This window comes from Pseudorasbora parva, chromosome 25, assembly GCF_024679245.1.
Source record: "Pseudorasbora parva isolate DD20220531a chromosome 25, ASM2467924v1, whole genome shotgun sequence".
NCBI lineage: Eukaryota > Metazoa > Chordata > Actinopteri > Cypriniformes > Gobionidae > Pseudorasbora > Pseudorasbora parva.
Window position 1 is genome coordinate 12,586,291 of NC_090196.1, and position 15,309 is coordinate 12,601,599.

Sequence of the window (15,309 nt, forward strand, 5' to 3'; positions counted from 1 at the left end):
TAAACATTCTTTCCAATGTTTCTTATTTGTATCAAAAATATATATTTAAAACAATCTCATAACATTATTTAATGCAGTTGTAATTTGTCAATGTAATAATTTAATTTGATTATAGTAACAACCCTATAGCGTTATTCTAATTTATTTTATTGATCAAATTTAAGAATATAAAAGGAAAGCTGAAGCATATCCTATATTCAAGCTTAATCCTCATAAATATGAAGATTTAAATACATCAAAGCTGATGAACATTCTGAATATTGATATTTAACTCTGCAGATCGCCCTGATATTGTGAGTCAGAATGTAAACGGGGCAACAGATGATAAACACAATTAGCCTACATTAACCCAAAACTAACTTAAAATGCCACAGCCCATACTGTTTTCTACTTTTTAATTATTAGAATATAGACATTAAGAAAATAAATTGTTACTTTTAATACTTAAAGTAGCCTACATTTAAAATCAATTACTTTTTTACCTTTACTTAAGGGTTGTCGTACTTCTACTTTTACTAAAGTAAATATGGCTCTGGTTATTTGAACTTTTATTTAAGTACTGAGATTCAGTACTTCCTCCACCACTGGACGTCATGGACACTACGTCCATATTTTTTTTACAGTCTATAGTCGAAACCCCAGGAGGCGAGTGAAACTGCATCAAATGTCTGTGTTTTGTTGGCAATCGGCGTGTTATTGCATATAATGTCAACAGCACAAACAAATCGAAAGTTATCCAGGGATAATACCCTAGGCTGGGGTGTATGCAAGAAAACATGGTTTACCGTCACATATATTAATATTTAAACATTACCTTTTTATAATAGTGCTTTAGAATTAATATATAATATTGTATATATAACTGTAACTATATATGACAAATTTAGTTATATTAATATATTAATTATATAACACACATAAAACTAACCAAACATTAAACATTAACAAAACATTAACCAAACTAACCCTGTAACATAACCTGATCCAGAGCAGGTTATGTTCAGAAAGTGAGTTGCTATGGCTACTCTGAAAGTTACCTCTGTCTTGGTTGGGGTTATCGTCAAACAGACACGCTACTGTAGCTCAAATTGGTCAAGAAATTAGTGCTGGTTATGATAGAAAGGTCTCAGAATACACAAAGCACCAACAGTGGGCACGTGAGCATCAGAACTGGACCACTGAGCAATGGAAGAAGGTGCCCTGGTCTGATGAATCACGTTTTCTTGTCGACGGCCGGGTGCATGTGTGACGCTAACCTGGGGAACACATGGCACCAGGATGCACTATGAAAAGAAGGCAAGCCAGCGGAGGCAGTGCGATGCTTGGGGCAATGTTCTGCTGGGAAACCTTGGATCCATGTGGATGTTACTTTGATATTCCCTGGTGGCTGTGGCCTCTTTCAGCAGGATAATGTGCAACGCCACAATGCAAAAATAGTTCCGGAATGGTTTGAGGAGCACAACAACAAGTTTGAGAGGTGTTGACTTGGCCTCCAAATACAACTTACAGGACTAAAAGGATCTGCTGCTAACATCTTGGTGCCAGATACCACAGCACACCTTCAGGGGTCTAGTGGAGTCCATCCCTGTTTCAGGGCTGTTTTTGGCAACAAAAGGGAGACAACACAGTTATAATTTACTCTACAAAAGTTTTAGATCTGGAGATTATATATATATATATATATATATATATATATATATATATATATATATATATATATATATATATATATATGTATGTGTGTGTGTGTGTGTGTGTGTGTGTGTGTGTGTGTGTGTGTGTGTGTGTGTGTGTGTGTGTGTGTGTGTGTGTGTGTTTTTATAAGTATCTTCTGCTCACAGGAAGGATGCATTTATTTGATAAATATTTTTACAGTTTAAAATAACGATTTTGTATTTGAACGAATCTGGCAACCACAGCTCATATAGCAAAGTTCAAAGTCTTGTCTGTCCCGTTGCGTAAATAACAGTGCAGACTGTGAACGCTCATTCTTCTGCAGGACTGTGTTTACGGCATGGCGATGAGAGAGTCTGTCGTGTTTTCACTCTGCATGCTGATCGCACTGACTCTTCAAAACACAGTGAAAGCAGAGGATGGTAAGTCGGATTAAACTGTCATAACGGTTACTTGCGCGACAGTATTCTAGCTGTTTTCTTGTCAAGGTTTGCACAAACTTTGAAGCAATCGTGCTTTTAAGCGTTTTGGTTTTAACGTCAAAAAGTAATCGGACATGCATTTGCACATTGACTAGACTTGACATTGATACAATGCACGTTAAATGAGTTACTAAACGTGGGGTATTCGGGCGAATGTGGAAGTAGGTGTGTCGATCGGGTTTTGCTTTAAAGATTTTTTTATTATTATTAAAGACGTGTATTCATAGTTTCAGATGGAGAAAATAATAAATATAAAAAATAAAAATAAATGCATTTAAAATAATGACACACCAGTCTCTAATGGTACCCCTATCCCACCTCAATATCAGCAAAAGTGTTTTAAACTACAATATGAACACAATAAGTATTTTATGTATGTACATAGTAGTTAAGGCCACTTAAAGTGGGGCCGAATAATTAGTATTAAATTGTATCGAAAAGTTTCAGATGAAGTATAGCACATTTAAAACAATAAAAAAATGCCTATAAAAAAAATTCAAACTATAAAATAATCAGTGTAAAACGAAGGGAAGATAAATGAAAATAAAATCAATAAAATGATAAGCATATTATAGTAAAATAGTATTATAATTATGTATTTAACAGTAAATTAATGCTAGTATATATATATATATATATATATATATATATATATATATATATATATATATATATATATATATATATATATATATATATATATATATATATATATATATACACACACACACACACACACACACACACACACACAAAACCTGATTCCAAAAAAGTTGGGACACTGTCACAAATGGTGAATAAAAAAGGAATGCAATAATTTACCAATCTCATAAACTTTTATTTTATTCACAATATCAAATGTTGAAAGTGAAAAAAGAAAAGTTGGGACAGGTAGCAATAAAAGGCCAGAAAAGTTAAATGTACATATAAGGAGCAGCTGGAGGACCTTGCAACTTATTAGGCAAACATTTGGCAACATGATTGGGTACAAAAGAGCCTCTCAGAGTGGCAGTGTCTTTCAGAAGTCAAGATGGGCAGAGGATCACCAATTCCCCCAATGCTGTGGCGGAAAATAGTGGCGCAGTATCTGAAAGGAGTTTCTCAGAGAAAATTGCAAAGAGTTTGAAGTTATCATCGTCTACAGTGCATAATATCATCCAAAGATTCAGAGAATCTGGAACAATCTCTGTGCGTAAGGGTCAAGGCCAGAAAACCATACCGGATGCCCGTGATCTTCGGGCCCTTAGACGGCACTGCATCACATACAGGAATGCCACTGTAATGGAAATCACAACAAGGGCTCAGGAATACTTCCAGAAAATATATATCTAAACTAGGGCGGGACTTTAACGCGTTAATTAAGATTAATTAATTACGGGACTTTAACGCGTTAATTAATTACGCAAAAAAATAAATAACATAATTTTAACCACACTTATTTTTGCACCACGGAACGTTTTTCAATGAATGAGTTTCGACGGACCGATTATACTGGAACACCAACTAGCGCGCACGAGTCACGACAACAACAAACCATAGTGAACATGAACGAAGAAGCTGATGAGACCGCTTTGCTTGGCCCCGTGGATGGGAAATTTTGTTTTAAAAAACGAAAGGATGGAAGCGTCGTCAAGAGCATGGTTGTTTGCAAGCTATACAACAAGGAATTTGCGTATCACCGCAGCACATCGAGCCTCAAATATCACAAATATGCGTTTGCTATCCTTAATGGCAAACATTGCACTGGTCTGCTGGACTGAAATAAATAAACAATATTTTGTTGATTAAGCTTATGTATTCAGTCATTATTCAATGGTATACTAAAATCCATGTGAAAAATTACTTCTCACTGTTCTCAGGTCAAATATTTTTATGCGATTAAAATGCGATTAATTTCGGTTAATTAATTACAAAGCTTCTAATTAATTAGATTAATTTTTTAATCGAGTCCCGGCCCTAATCTAAACGTGATCCAGAAGTGCAGGGTTTTTTTTCTGGGCCAAGGCTCATTTAAAATGGACTGTGGCAAAGTGGAAGACTGTTCTGTGGTCAGACAAATCAAAATTTGAAGTTCTTTTTGGAAAACTAGGATGCCATGTCATCCGTACTTAAGAGGACAAGGACAACCCAAGCTGTTATCAGCACTCAGTTTCAGAAGCCTGCATCTCTGATGGTATGGGGTTGTATGAGTGTGTGTGGCATGGGCAGCTTACACATCTGGAAAGGCACCATCACTGCTGAAATGTAAATCCTAGTTCGAGAACAACATATGCTCCCATTCAGACGTCGTCTCTTTCAGGGAAGACATTTTTTCCAACGTGACAATGCCAGACCACATACTGCATCAATTACAACATCATGGCTGTGTAGAAGAAGGATCCGGCAACTGAAATGGCCAGCCTGCAGTCCAGATCTTTCAGCCTTAGAAAACATTTGGCGCATCATAAAGAGGAAGATGTGACAAAGAAGACCTAAGACAGTTGAGCAACTAGAAGCCTGTATTAGACAAGAATGGGAACATATTCCTATTCCTAAACTTGAGCAACTTGTCTCCTCAGTCCCTAGACGTTTGCAGACTGTTATAAAAAGAAGAGGGGATGCCACACAGTGGTAAACATGGCCTTGTCCCAACTTTTTTGAGATGTATTGATGCCATGAAATTTAAAATCAACTTATTTTTGATAACCTATTTTTTAAATGAATTATACAGGACCTGTCCTACAAACCAAATTTGGGGCTCTGAAAGGATCCCACATGAAAGCTAAGGGAAAGGACACAGTCGTCCATTCCTACCTGGCCATTCCGTTTGCCAAGCCACCCGTGGGTTCATTGAGACTCGCTCCACCCCAACCTGCAGAGAAATGGGACGGCGTGAGAGATGCTACAAAACAACCGCTCATGTGAGAATAAAACGAATCTAATCCATCTGTAGATTGATGCTTTTGCTTCAGGTCCTAGATTTAACACTGGACATCAAGTGGTGACACTTGTGTTACTCTATGTCTGTCCCAGGTGCCTGCAGGATAAGCAGCTACTTGAAGATTTGGTTGCCAATATATCTATGAATATAGAGGTTCCTGACTCAGCAGAGGACTGTCTTTACCTCAACGTCTACACACCTTCTAAACCTGGAGCAAATGAAAAGTTGCCTGTAAGTGTGAATGATTTGGTTGAGTTGCTTTTTCATGCGTATAAGTTTGTTATTTTAATATATATTTTTTTTATGTTGCAAAAGGTTATGGTTTGGATCCATGGTGGAGGTTTATCGATGGCCTCTGCGTCCATGTTTGAGGGACATGTTTTGGCTGCCTATCAAGATGTAGTTGTTGTCCTGATTCAATACAGGCTTGGTCTACTTGGATTTTTCAGGTAAAAACCACTGTTAACAAAACCAAAATAGTTGTAGTTAAACATCCTAACAACAAGCTAAAACATGCAAGAATTTTATTAACAACCTAGCCTACTACATGATAATGAAAATAACATGCTAGTGCAGGGGAAAAAATTAAAGTTTACAGAGTTACAGTGACATTACTACATTAAACGACTATATATATAATGTCAAATATAATGTATAATGATGGATTGAAATGATATAAATAAAAATGCTGAAATCCAGCCAACACTGCACACATGTAAAACATTTTAGTAGAACATGATTTAAGGGAGTAACATTACATTTAGTCTTTTTTTTCTTTCTTTCAGCAAACTTAATTTGGGGTCAAAAAGACCCAGATAGCTTACATAAATAACATTTTAAGCCAATTAAAATAATAATAAAAAAAAACATCAATTAGACACAGGTCCTAGACATGTTAAGAGTTGATAAAAGAGCTCATTTTAATATATAAATTCAGTTAAAGGAACTGTATGTAAGAAATGTATTTCAATGAATCATAAAATGGCCCTGATATGTCACTAGACATTAAGAAATCATGTTAATTTCAAATACTAATATCACTGACAACAGTAGTCCGGCCAGGATGTTGTCATTTAAAAGTTCTGATGTTGATGTTGACATGTTGTGTTTTGGCCTGAAGCTCCGCCCTCCACCTATCGACCAATCACTAAGTCAGTTGTGTTCCGGCATCCGGGTTGCCAGATCTGCTCTAGTTAGCACAGCTGCAGCTACAAACGCTCCTGCTGATCCTGCAGACTATCTGGCAGCCTCGAGTCAGGGGGAGGGGGAGAGGGGATACGCCGCTCTACAGTCATTCGAAAGTGACTGCAGTACCAGTTTTGGCCACAATCTTACATACACTTACTTTAAAGGGATAGTTTACTTCAAACCTTTATGAATTTCTTTCTTCAGCTGAACACAAGGGAAGATATTTTGAAGAATGTCAGTAACCAAACAGTTAACCGGAGCCACTGACTTCCATAGTATTTTTTTCTTACTTTGGAAGACAATGGCTCCAGACAGTTAACTGTTTGGTTACTGACATTCTTCAAAAAAAATATTCCCTTGTGTTCAGCTGAAGAAAGAAATTCATACAGGTTTGAAACAACTTGAGGGTGAGTAAAGGATGACTGAATTTTGTTTTATTTTAAAGTGAACTAGCCCTTTAAATCATCAAACATTTGTATGACTTGCCAGTGACTTGCTTGACACAAGCTATGACTTGACTTTCTTGACATAAAACATAACTTGACTTGACTTGCTTGATACTTGAAGGTTAAGACTTGAGACTTGCTTGTGACTTGCACACTTACTCCCACCTCTGATTAATGCACTATACATGTAAGAATATCTAAAATAATCCATCTAAAATATGAATAATCATACCACTTAAACTAAATTTTTTTAATGATGTTTGTGCTTTCACTAAGGAGTGCTGCTTTAAATGTTGTTTGCGCTTTGACTTTGAGGAGTGCCGCTTTAATATGGAGGACTAAACCTGCAGAAATTAAAAATAGATAAATAAATGAATGAATAAATAAGTAAATAAATGAATTAATAAATAAATATACACATATGTAAATTAATAAATGCATAAATAAATGTGATAATAGGAAAATAAATAACAGAATAAACAACTTGATCAAATAAATATGATTCATTTTTAATCAAACTAAATTTTGTATTACTTTCCCTTAATTTATTATTTTCTGCTTTTATAAAAAATACATATTTTATCCTTTATTTATTTGTTAAATCATTTTAATATTTATTTTACATGTATTTTTATATTTATTTATTTATGCATTCATTTATTTTTTACATTTATTTATTCCCACATGTATTTACTGTTATATTTATTTATTTATTGATTAATTTATTTATTTTATCTCTTCCGTGTGCAACATTGAAATGAGGAGGGCAGTCCTTGTGTAGCTTCAGCGCATCATTGGTCGAGAGCTCACAATCAAAATTGATAGAGCGATGGAGGAGAGTTATCAAAGTAAATGGTGGCCGGATAGTTCTTTTGACAGACAACAAACAACTTATCAATGTATCCAGCAGTTTGACCCATAGAGAGATAAGTTTCAATAGTACTTATAGAAGTGCTATCTGACAGATTTTGAACTTGACAGATTGTAACAGCTCTTACATGTGTATACTATGGCGGACATTTCACAAACAGCTAACGCTAGGGAGTTGCGCTACTTAGCAAATTAATTTGAAAGCAACTTATTAAATTACTGTTGTTAAAATTAGATGTGCTTATCAATGTTTTAGGAGTGTACTGACTAAAATGTTACCGCAATAATTGATAGGCACTCTGCAATTAGTTATTTGTACAATGCCTTTATGAATTTTTGTTGGACCTTTTAAGTTTGAAAGGAATAATGACTAAATGGGGGGACAGAAATCTCTCAGGTTTCATAAAGAATATCTTCATTTGGGTTTGGAAGTTAAACGAAAAACCACATGATGGTGAGTATGTGACGACAGAGTTTACATTTGTGCTACATTTGTAAATTTGTGTTTGGGTGAATTATATACCCATAGACTGTAAAAAAATATGGACGTAGTGTCCATGATGTCACCCATAGGATTCCGATAAGCCGTTCTGAAGCGTAAAGTAGGGGCGAGCTGGGCGTTGCCATCTTGCGAGCAAGTCATCGCGTGTCACTCCCGGATAACAGAAAATGGGCAAAGAGGCATGATGTAGGCGGAGATTAGGTGATGCAATGACTATAAAGGGCGGAGAAATGGCTATCCACCTATTACTCAGTCACCACGCCCTTAATTTTGCAGAACTTTAAGGCTTTATGTAAACGAATGAGTTATAAAAAAAATCCACCCCCCTCAAAGTTGTCATGAAGGTCAAAATTAGCCGTATAAGCCAAAACCACGATTTGTACAAGGCTGTTAACATGTTTTTTTCTGCTGTAAAGTTGGGAATTTTAGCCTAGTGACCAGTCAAGGAATTGCAGTTTATATTATTTCCATGTTGGCTTCAAGAGAGATCGCGGGAGGTTGCCGCTTGATTATACCTTACAAATAGGCCGACTACAGCAAGTTGAGCCTTGGTTAAAACAACTCAATATCGCGAGTCATATCGTTTCCATCAACGATACATATCGTCACATTTTTTTATTGCGACATTGTTTAACGCTATATCATTACACCCCTAGCTAGGACATTAATGTAATTTCCATTAAATTAAAGCCTTTATTATAGAAAAATGTGCACCTGTATTAGTTGTTAATGGGGGAAAGTGCAATGTGCAATATGGTGAAATAAGTCCTGCCTTTTAAATAAAAGAGCAATTCACTGATTGATGGTCATTGTGTCAAAGTTGCTATAGAACCAGTCAGTTTTTCATTCAGCAGGCCATATGCCTTTGGACTTTAGACTTATTTAATCTGTTTGAATGACCATAAAGTCCTACTAGCTCATGATTGTGATGCTTTAGAATCTCTTATTAGTGTAACTGATTCAGTGCAATTGAGGTCTAAGGTCTTTGATGGAGTTGTATGATGATATTCTGCCCTTTAGCACAGGAGATGAGCACGCGCCAGGAAACTATGGTCTTCTGGACCAGGTGGCTGCACTTCAATGGGTCCAGGAGAACATCCACAGCTTTGGGGGCGACCCTGGATTAGTGACCATCTTTGGAGAGTCTGCTGGAGGAGTCAGTGTGTCTTTGCATGTAAGGATTTATATATATATATATATATATAGGCATAACATTATGCGGTGAAGGTAATAACACTGATTATCTCTTTATCATGGCACCTGTTAGTGGGTGGGATATATTAGGCAGCAAGTTAATATTTTGTCCTCAAAGTTGATGTGTTAGAAGTTGGAAAATGGACAAGCATAAAGGTTTGAGCGAGTTTGCCAAATTGTGATGGCTAGATGAGTTCGGAGTCAGGGTCAGAGCATCTCCAAAACTGCAGCGCTTTTGGGATCTTCCCGGTCTGCAGTGGTCAGTATCTGTCAAAGTGGTCCAAGGAAGGAACAGTGGAGAAACGGCAACAGGGTCATGGGTGGCCAAGGCTCATTGATGCACGTGAGGAGCGAAGGCTGGCCCGGGTGGTCCGGGTGGGACGTTAATGCTGGTTCTGATAGAAAGGTGTCAGAATACACAGTGCATCACAGTTTGTTGTGTATGGAGCTGTATAGCCGCAGATCAGTCAGGGTGCCCATGCTGACCCCTGCCCACTGCCGAAAGTGCCAACAGTCGGAAAAGTGAGCATCAGAACTGGACCATAAAGCAATGGAAGAAGGTGGCCTGATCTGATGAACCATGTTTTCTTTTACATCACATGGATGGCCCAGTGCGTGGATGGCCCAGTACCTCGGAAACACATTTGAATGCGTGTGTAAAGAGTCTGTTGGAGTGCGTTCAACTCTTGAAGGAGCTGGATGCGGTAAGAAGCTCGGTTCTTGTTTGGTTCTCTCATGAAGGACAGAATATAGCATTTGCATGGAGCGCATTCTGCTCAATAGTGAGTTGGAGGAACTCAGGGCGATGCATTTGCAGTAGGATCTTCTGTTCTTGTTTGAGTCTCATCAGAGTGATGAGAATTAAGCTTTTGCACAGCGCGCGTTTGGCTCTCTGATACCCCTTTTCCACCAAGGCAGTTTGAGTGCTGGTCTGTAGAGCCAGAGCCTAGTTTCAATTGAGTTTTTTGTCTTTCAAAACCCAAAGCTCTAGCTCTGAACCAAGAAAAGTACTTTGTAAGTAGCACCAAATCATTGCTGGCCTAGAAATAAGCCAGGGACTGGGAGCGGAGACAACCTTGTTGTCGTGACCAACAAGACAAGCAGAAACTTGTGGCCGCCATTTTTGAGATAGCAGGTATTCAAGCTAATAGCAGCTCAATTGTAGTATCTGTCTATAAAAATTAAGGCGAGCTGCACGAATGCATTAGATTTGGCGTGTTTGGATCCTAATCTAGTTTCGCAAAGGAATGGGCATCAATAGAAAGGTCTCAGTTACATCTGTAACCTTAGTTCCCGGAATAGGAACGAGACGCTGTGTCACCGCTCTGGGAACTCCTCTGCATTATCGCGTCGTGAAGCACGTACATAATCAGTCTAATGGAGAGACGGAACGTCATAGGCGGGTGACGTCATCGATCCGTAAACTATAAAGCCTGCCGGCAAACACACGCCCCCAGCTTCTGAACAAGGCCTGAAACAAGCCGCTAGAGGGCATTTGGGGAGCATGGCCGGGTGACGCAGCGTCTCGTTCCTTTTCCGGGAACTAAGGTTACAGACGTAACCGAGACGTTCCCGTTCAAGGAACTCGAGCTGCGTCACCGCTCTGGGAATGAGAATACCCACGTCCCCATATGAGCCGGGTGCCTGCCTGTTGAATTGTCTAAGGGGCGAGCACCCGAGCCCCAGGAGTAGAATTTAAGTCTACCTTGTAGAACCTTACAAAAGTATGAGGTGAAGACCACCCTGCCGCATCACATACATCTTGCAGGGAGGCCCCTGCCAAGAGAGCCTGAGAGGCCACCATACCCCGGGTAGAGTGGGCCCGCACAGCCAAAGGAGAAGACTGTCCGACCGCCACATAAGCGAGTGAGATGGCCTCGACCACCCACTTGCTTATCCTCTGCTTTGACACCTTACCCCCCCTCGAGGGTGGCCCGTAGAACACAAACAGTTGTTCGGACTTCCTCCACAGGGCAGCTCTGTGGACATAAGTATCAAGAGCCCAAACCGGGCAAAGCAGATTAAGTGTTTCCTGGTCTGACGTCACAAACGGAGGAGGATAAAAGGCCTGCAGCACAATAGGTCTCATAGGATTAGAAGAAACCTTAGGAATATAGCCCGACCTCGGATGGAGAAAGGCCTTAGCCATACCGGGCGCAAATTCCAAGCACGAGGCTACCACAGAGAGGGCTTGAAGATCTCCTATTCTCTTTAAGGAGGAAATAGCCAGAAGGAAAATAGTTTTGAGGTTAACCGCTCAGAAACTGAATCCAAGGGCTCAAAGGGAGGAGCCCCTGACAGGCCTTGCAGGACAACAGCCAAGTCCCAGGCCGGCACCCTGGAGCGTACTGCAGGTCTTAACCTCAACGTCCCACGGAGGAAACGGGTTACCAGTGGGTGTCGCCCCAAAGACACCCCACCCAAAGGAGAGTGGTAGGCTGCTAAGGCTGCCACAAACACCTTCAAAGTGGAGGGAGCTAGCCCGGAGGAGAATCTCTCCTGCATGAACTCCAGCACCGCGCTCGAAGGGCAGTTAACTGAGTCCCACAGGCTATCTCTGCACCATAAGGTGAAGAGTCTCCATTTTAAAGCTTAAAGTTTCCTCGTGGAGGGAGCTCCAGAGTGTAGAATGGTCTCAACATCCTCGAGAGGCCAAGCCCACAGTTTCCACAGCTCTGGGCGAGGATGCAGAACGGCCCCGCCCGCCTGAGAGAGAAGGTCCTTCCTGAGCGGAATCTCCAGTGGAGAGCCGTCAAGGAGAGACACTATGTCTGAAAACCAGGCTCGGACCGGCCAAAACGGGGCTACTAGCAGGAGACAAACCCCATCCCGGCGCGCCCTCTCTAGAACTCCCGGAAGCAGAGCAATCGGGGGGAAAGCATACAGGAGCGGCCTCGGCCCCTCCTGCACCATGGCATCCAGTCCGAGAGGAGCTGGCTCCACTAAGGGGAACCCCAGATGGCAGTGTGTATTCTCCTGAGTAGCAAACAGGTCGACTTGTGCCCTGCCGAACTTTTCCCATAGGAGCTCCACCACCTCCATTCTCCATTCCCCGGGCCTCGGCCCCTGCCTCAATAGGATGTCTGCTTCCACATTCAGGCGCCCCAGGATGTAAACTGCCCTCAACAAGCACAGTTTCCCCTGGGCCCACAGGAGGATCTGGCAGGCCAGTTTGTATAACATACGAGACTTCAGACCCCCCTGATGATTGATATAGGCGATGTGCTGTCTGTGGAACCAGCACATGGTGGCCCCTGAGATAAGGCAGGAAGTGTTTCAGAGCCTGAAACACGGCCAACATTTCTAGACAATTTATGTGCCATAAACGCTGGCCCTCCGGCCACGGGCCCTGGGCCGAGCGACCACTCATGGTCGCCCCCCAGCCCATCAGGGAGGCATCCGTGGACAGAGATGCGCTGACACGGTGCCCCCAGCGACGGGCCTTGGGCCAGAAACCAAGGGTCGTTCCACATAACCAAAGCGCGGAGACACCGTCACGTGACCTTGATTTCCTTGGTCTTGAGCCACCACTGTTGCACACTCATGTGCAACAGGCCACAAGGAATCACGTTGGCCACTGCTGCCATCAGACCTAACAGTCTCTGGAACTGCTTTACAGTGAGTGACTGGTCTAGCCTCAGCCCTCTGACTGACGAGAGAATCAACCCTATACAAGGCTCTGATAGGCGTCCCGCATAGAAACCGAATCCCAAATCACCCCCAAATACGTGATCCTCTGGCGAATGCACGCTCTTCTTGGAGTTGAGCCTCAGCCCCAACCTCCTCATGTGCACGAGCACAGCATCTCGATGCTGGGCCGCCACACACGCTGAATGAGTGAGAATCAACCAATCGTCGATGTAATTGAGGATCCGAATCCCCTGCATCCGCAAAGGGACTAATGCCGCATCCACACATTTCGTGAACGTGCGGGGTGAGAGGGCTAGACCGAAGGGATGTACCCGATATTGGTACGCTTCTCCCCCGAAGGCGAACCTCAGATACTTCCTGTGCTGCGGAAGGATGGAGACATGAAAATTTGCATCTTTTAGATCTATGGTCACAAACCAGTCCTCGGACCTGATCTGTGACACAATCTGTTTGAGTGTGAGCATCCTGAACTTGAGCTTTGCCGTGGGCAGAACCCCATTGAAAGGAGGTGGACGCCATCTGAACTGTATGGCGTACCCCTTTTTTATAAACTGCAGAACCCAACGAGATATATTTGGTAGATTCTCCCACTCTGCCGCAAAATCTACTAAGGGTGCCAGCCTTTCGAGGCTGGCCTCTGATGTACTCTGCGCCTGAGAGCGCCGCCCACCACCCCACCCTTTCTGCAGGGGTGTGCGGGTGGCGACACTCTGCTTTTGCTGTGCTCCATGGGAGGAGCTAGCACTCGGCATCTGCTGCTCTCTTACAGCAGCAGATGAGGCCTGGGGTTTACGGGGAAGGAACTGCTACAGTGCCGCTGCCTGCTTTTTGGCCTCCTGAAACCTGACGGTGACGGTAGTAATGGCGTCACCGAACAGGCCTTCAGGAGACAGCGGCGCATTGAGCAAAAATGTTTTGTCCTTCTCCTTGATCTCGGTCAGATTTAACCAAAGATGCCTCTCCGTGGCCACCAGGGCTGCCATAGAACGGCCAATACATCTGGCCGTCTCCTTGGTGGCACGGAGGGCTAAATCTGCTGAGGATCGGAGCTCATGAACTATATCAGCCCCAATCTCATCACTTTCCCCCAGGTCCTTCAGCAGGTCAGCCTGGTATGAGTTCCTTGAACGGGAACACAACGTCCGCCATTGTTAATGGAAAGCTTGTTCGAGATGCTTTTTCCCCTCGTCTCATTTCAGTCAATAGGGGGAGATGTGAGGGAGGATTTTTCAGGCGTGACTTTTTATTGCGCAGAGTCAAAGTACTCTCAGCGTTCAACTATTCGTGTAACTGTATTTAAATAGGGAAAACATGGAGGTGTTTGGTCACTTCTAACTTGATCTCTGTTTGGTACCATAGTGAATGAACTGGGCTTAGTGGGCTAAGCTAATGCTATCAGATCGTCACAGCGCGAAAATGGAAAATGGGTATGAATGATTTCATTCTGAAGCGTTCAATGTGGGAAGTTTCACCTTTGCTTGACTCTCTCTTGAGGGATTAGAGTCAAGAGTCTGCACCTCATGGTTCGGGTTCCACAGCTACCGAGCCGGCAGGGTGGGATTGATCATGGGGTTCAATGTAGGAGGAGCATGAGGAGGAGTCTGACTGGAGTTTTTCTCTTTTTGGGCGTCTCTTGCTAGCTCTGTTGCTCACATGCAGGTTCAGGAAGGGTTCTGACCTGGCTGAGAGCATTTTAATGTGACATGTCTAGTTATGGTCCTTTAAAAAACAAAAACTACGACTTTATTTTTTAATTTAAGCATTGTCTTCTCTTCCCTGTTTGTTTTCCATCCTTAAATAAAGATTTAAACGGTTATGAATCAGCGGATTGATTCATGATTTGGCTCGCCAATGTCACATGATTTCAGCAGTTTGACACACGATCCGAATCATGAATCAATCCACTGATTCACAACCATTTGAATCTTTATTTGAGGCTTGAAAACAAACACGGAAGAAAAGACAATGCTGAATAAAGTTGTAGTTTTTGTTATTTTTGGACCAAAATGTATTTTCGATGCTTCAAGAGATTCTAATTAACCAACTGATGTCACATATGGACTATTTTGATGATGTTTTTCTTCCCTTTCTGGACATGGACAGTATAGTGTGCATACACTTAAGCCGGGCGTACACTGTGCGAATTCGGACACTCGGGAGGTCGTGAGATATTGCAGACGCTACGATCATTTAATTTGATCATCGCATCAAATCAGCTGGTACATGGCACGACTGTTTGCACCGAGAGCCGACCGTGATCACACAAGCTTTCGTGTTAAACACAGACATCGGAGCTTTCAATGTTGCTGCTATAGCTTCAGATACAAAAAAAAAAAAAAAAAAAATTGTGCAAATGATTTGTTGAAAAGCAAAGAACAGTAC

General features: G+C 41.7%; 1 protein-coding gene across 1 annotated transcript in view; it reads left to right on the forward strand.

Annotated features, from left to right (window-relative positions):
• Positions 1 to 1,961: 1,961 nt before the first annotated feature.
• Positions 1,962 to 15,309, forward strand: part of ces2b (carboxylesterase 2b) — a 126,746-nt gene continuing 113,398 nt past the window's right edge. The window contains exons 1-5 of the mRNA XM_067436585.1: positions 1,962 to 2,096; positions 4,867 to 5,056; positions 5,169 to 5,307; positions 5,392 to 5,525; positions 9,103 to 9,256. Coding sequence (XP_067292686.1) covers positions 2,015 to 2,096; positions 4,867 to 5,056; positions 5,169 to 5,307; positions 5,392 to 5,525; positions 9,103 to 9,256 — 699 coding nt within the window. The 5' untranslated portion in view covers positions 1,962 to 2,014. The remainder of the gene's footprint in view (positions 2,097 to 4,866; positions 5,057 to 5,168; positions 5,308 to 5,391; positions 5,526 to 9,102; positions 9,257 to 15,309) is intronic.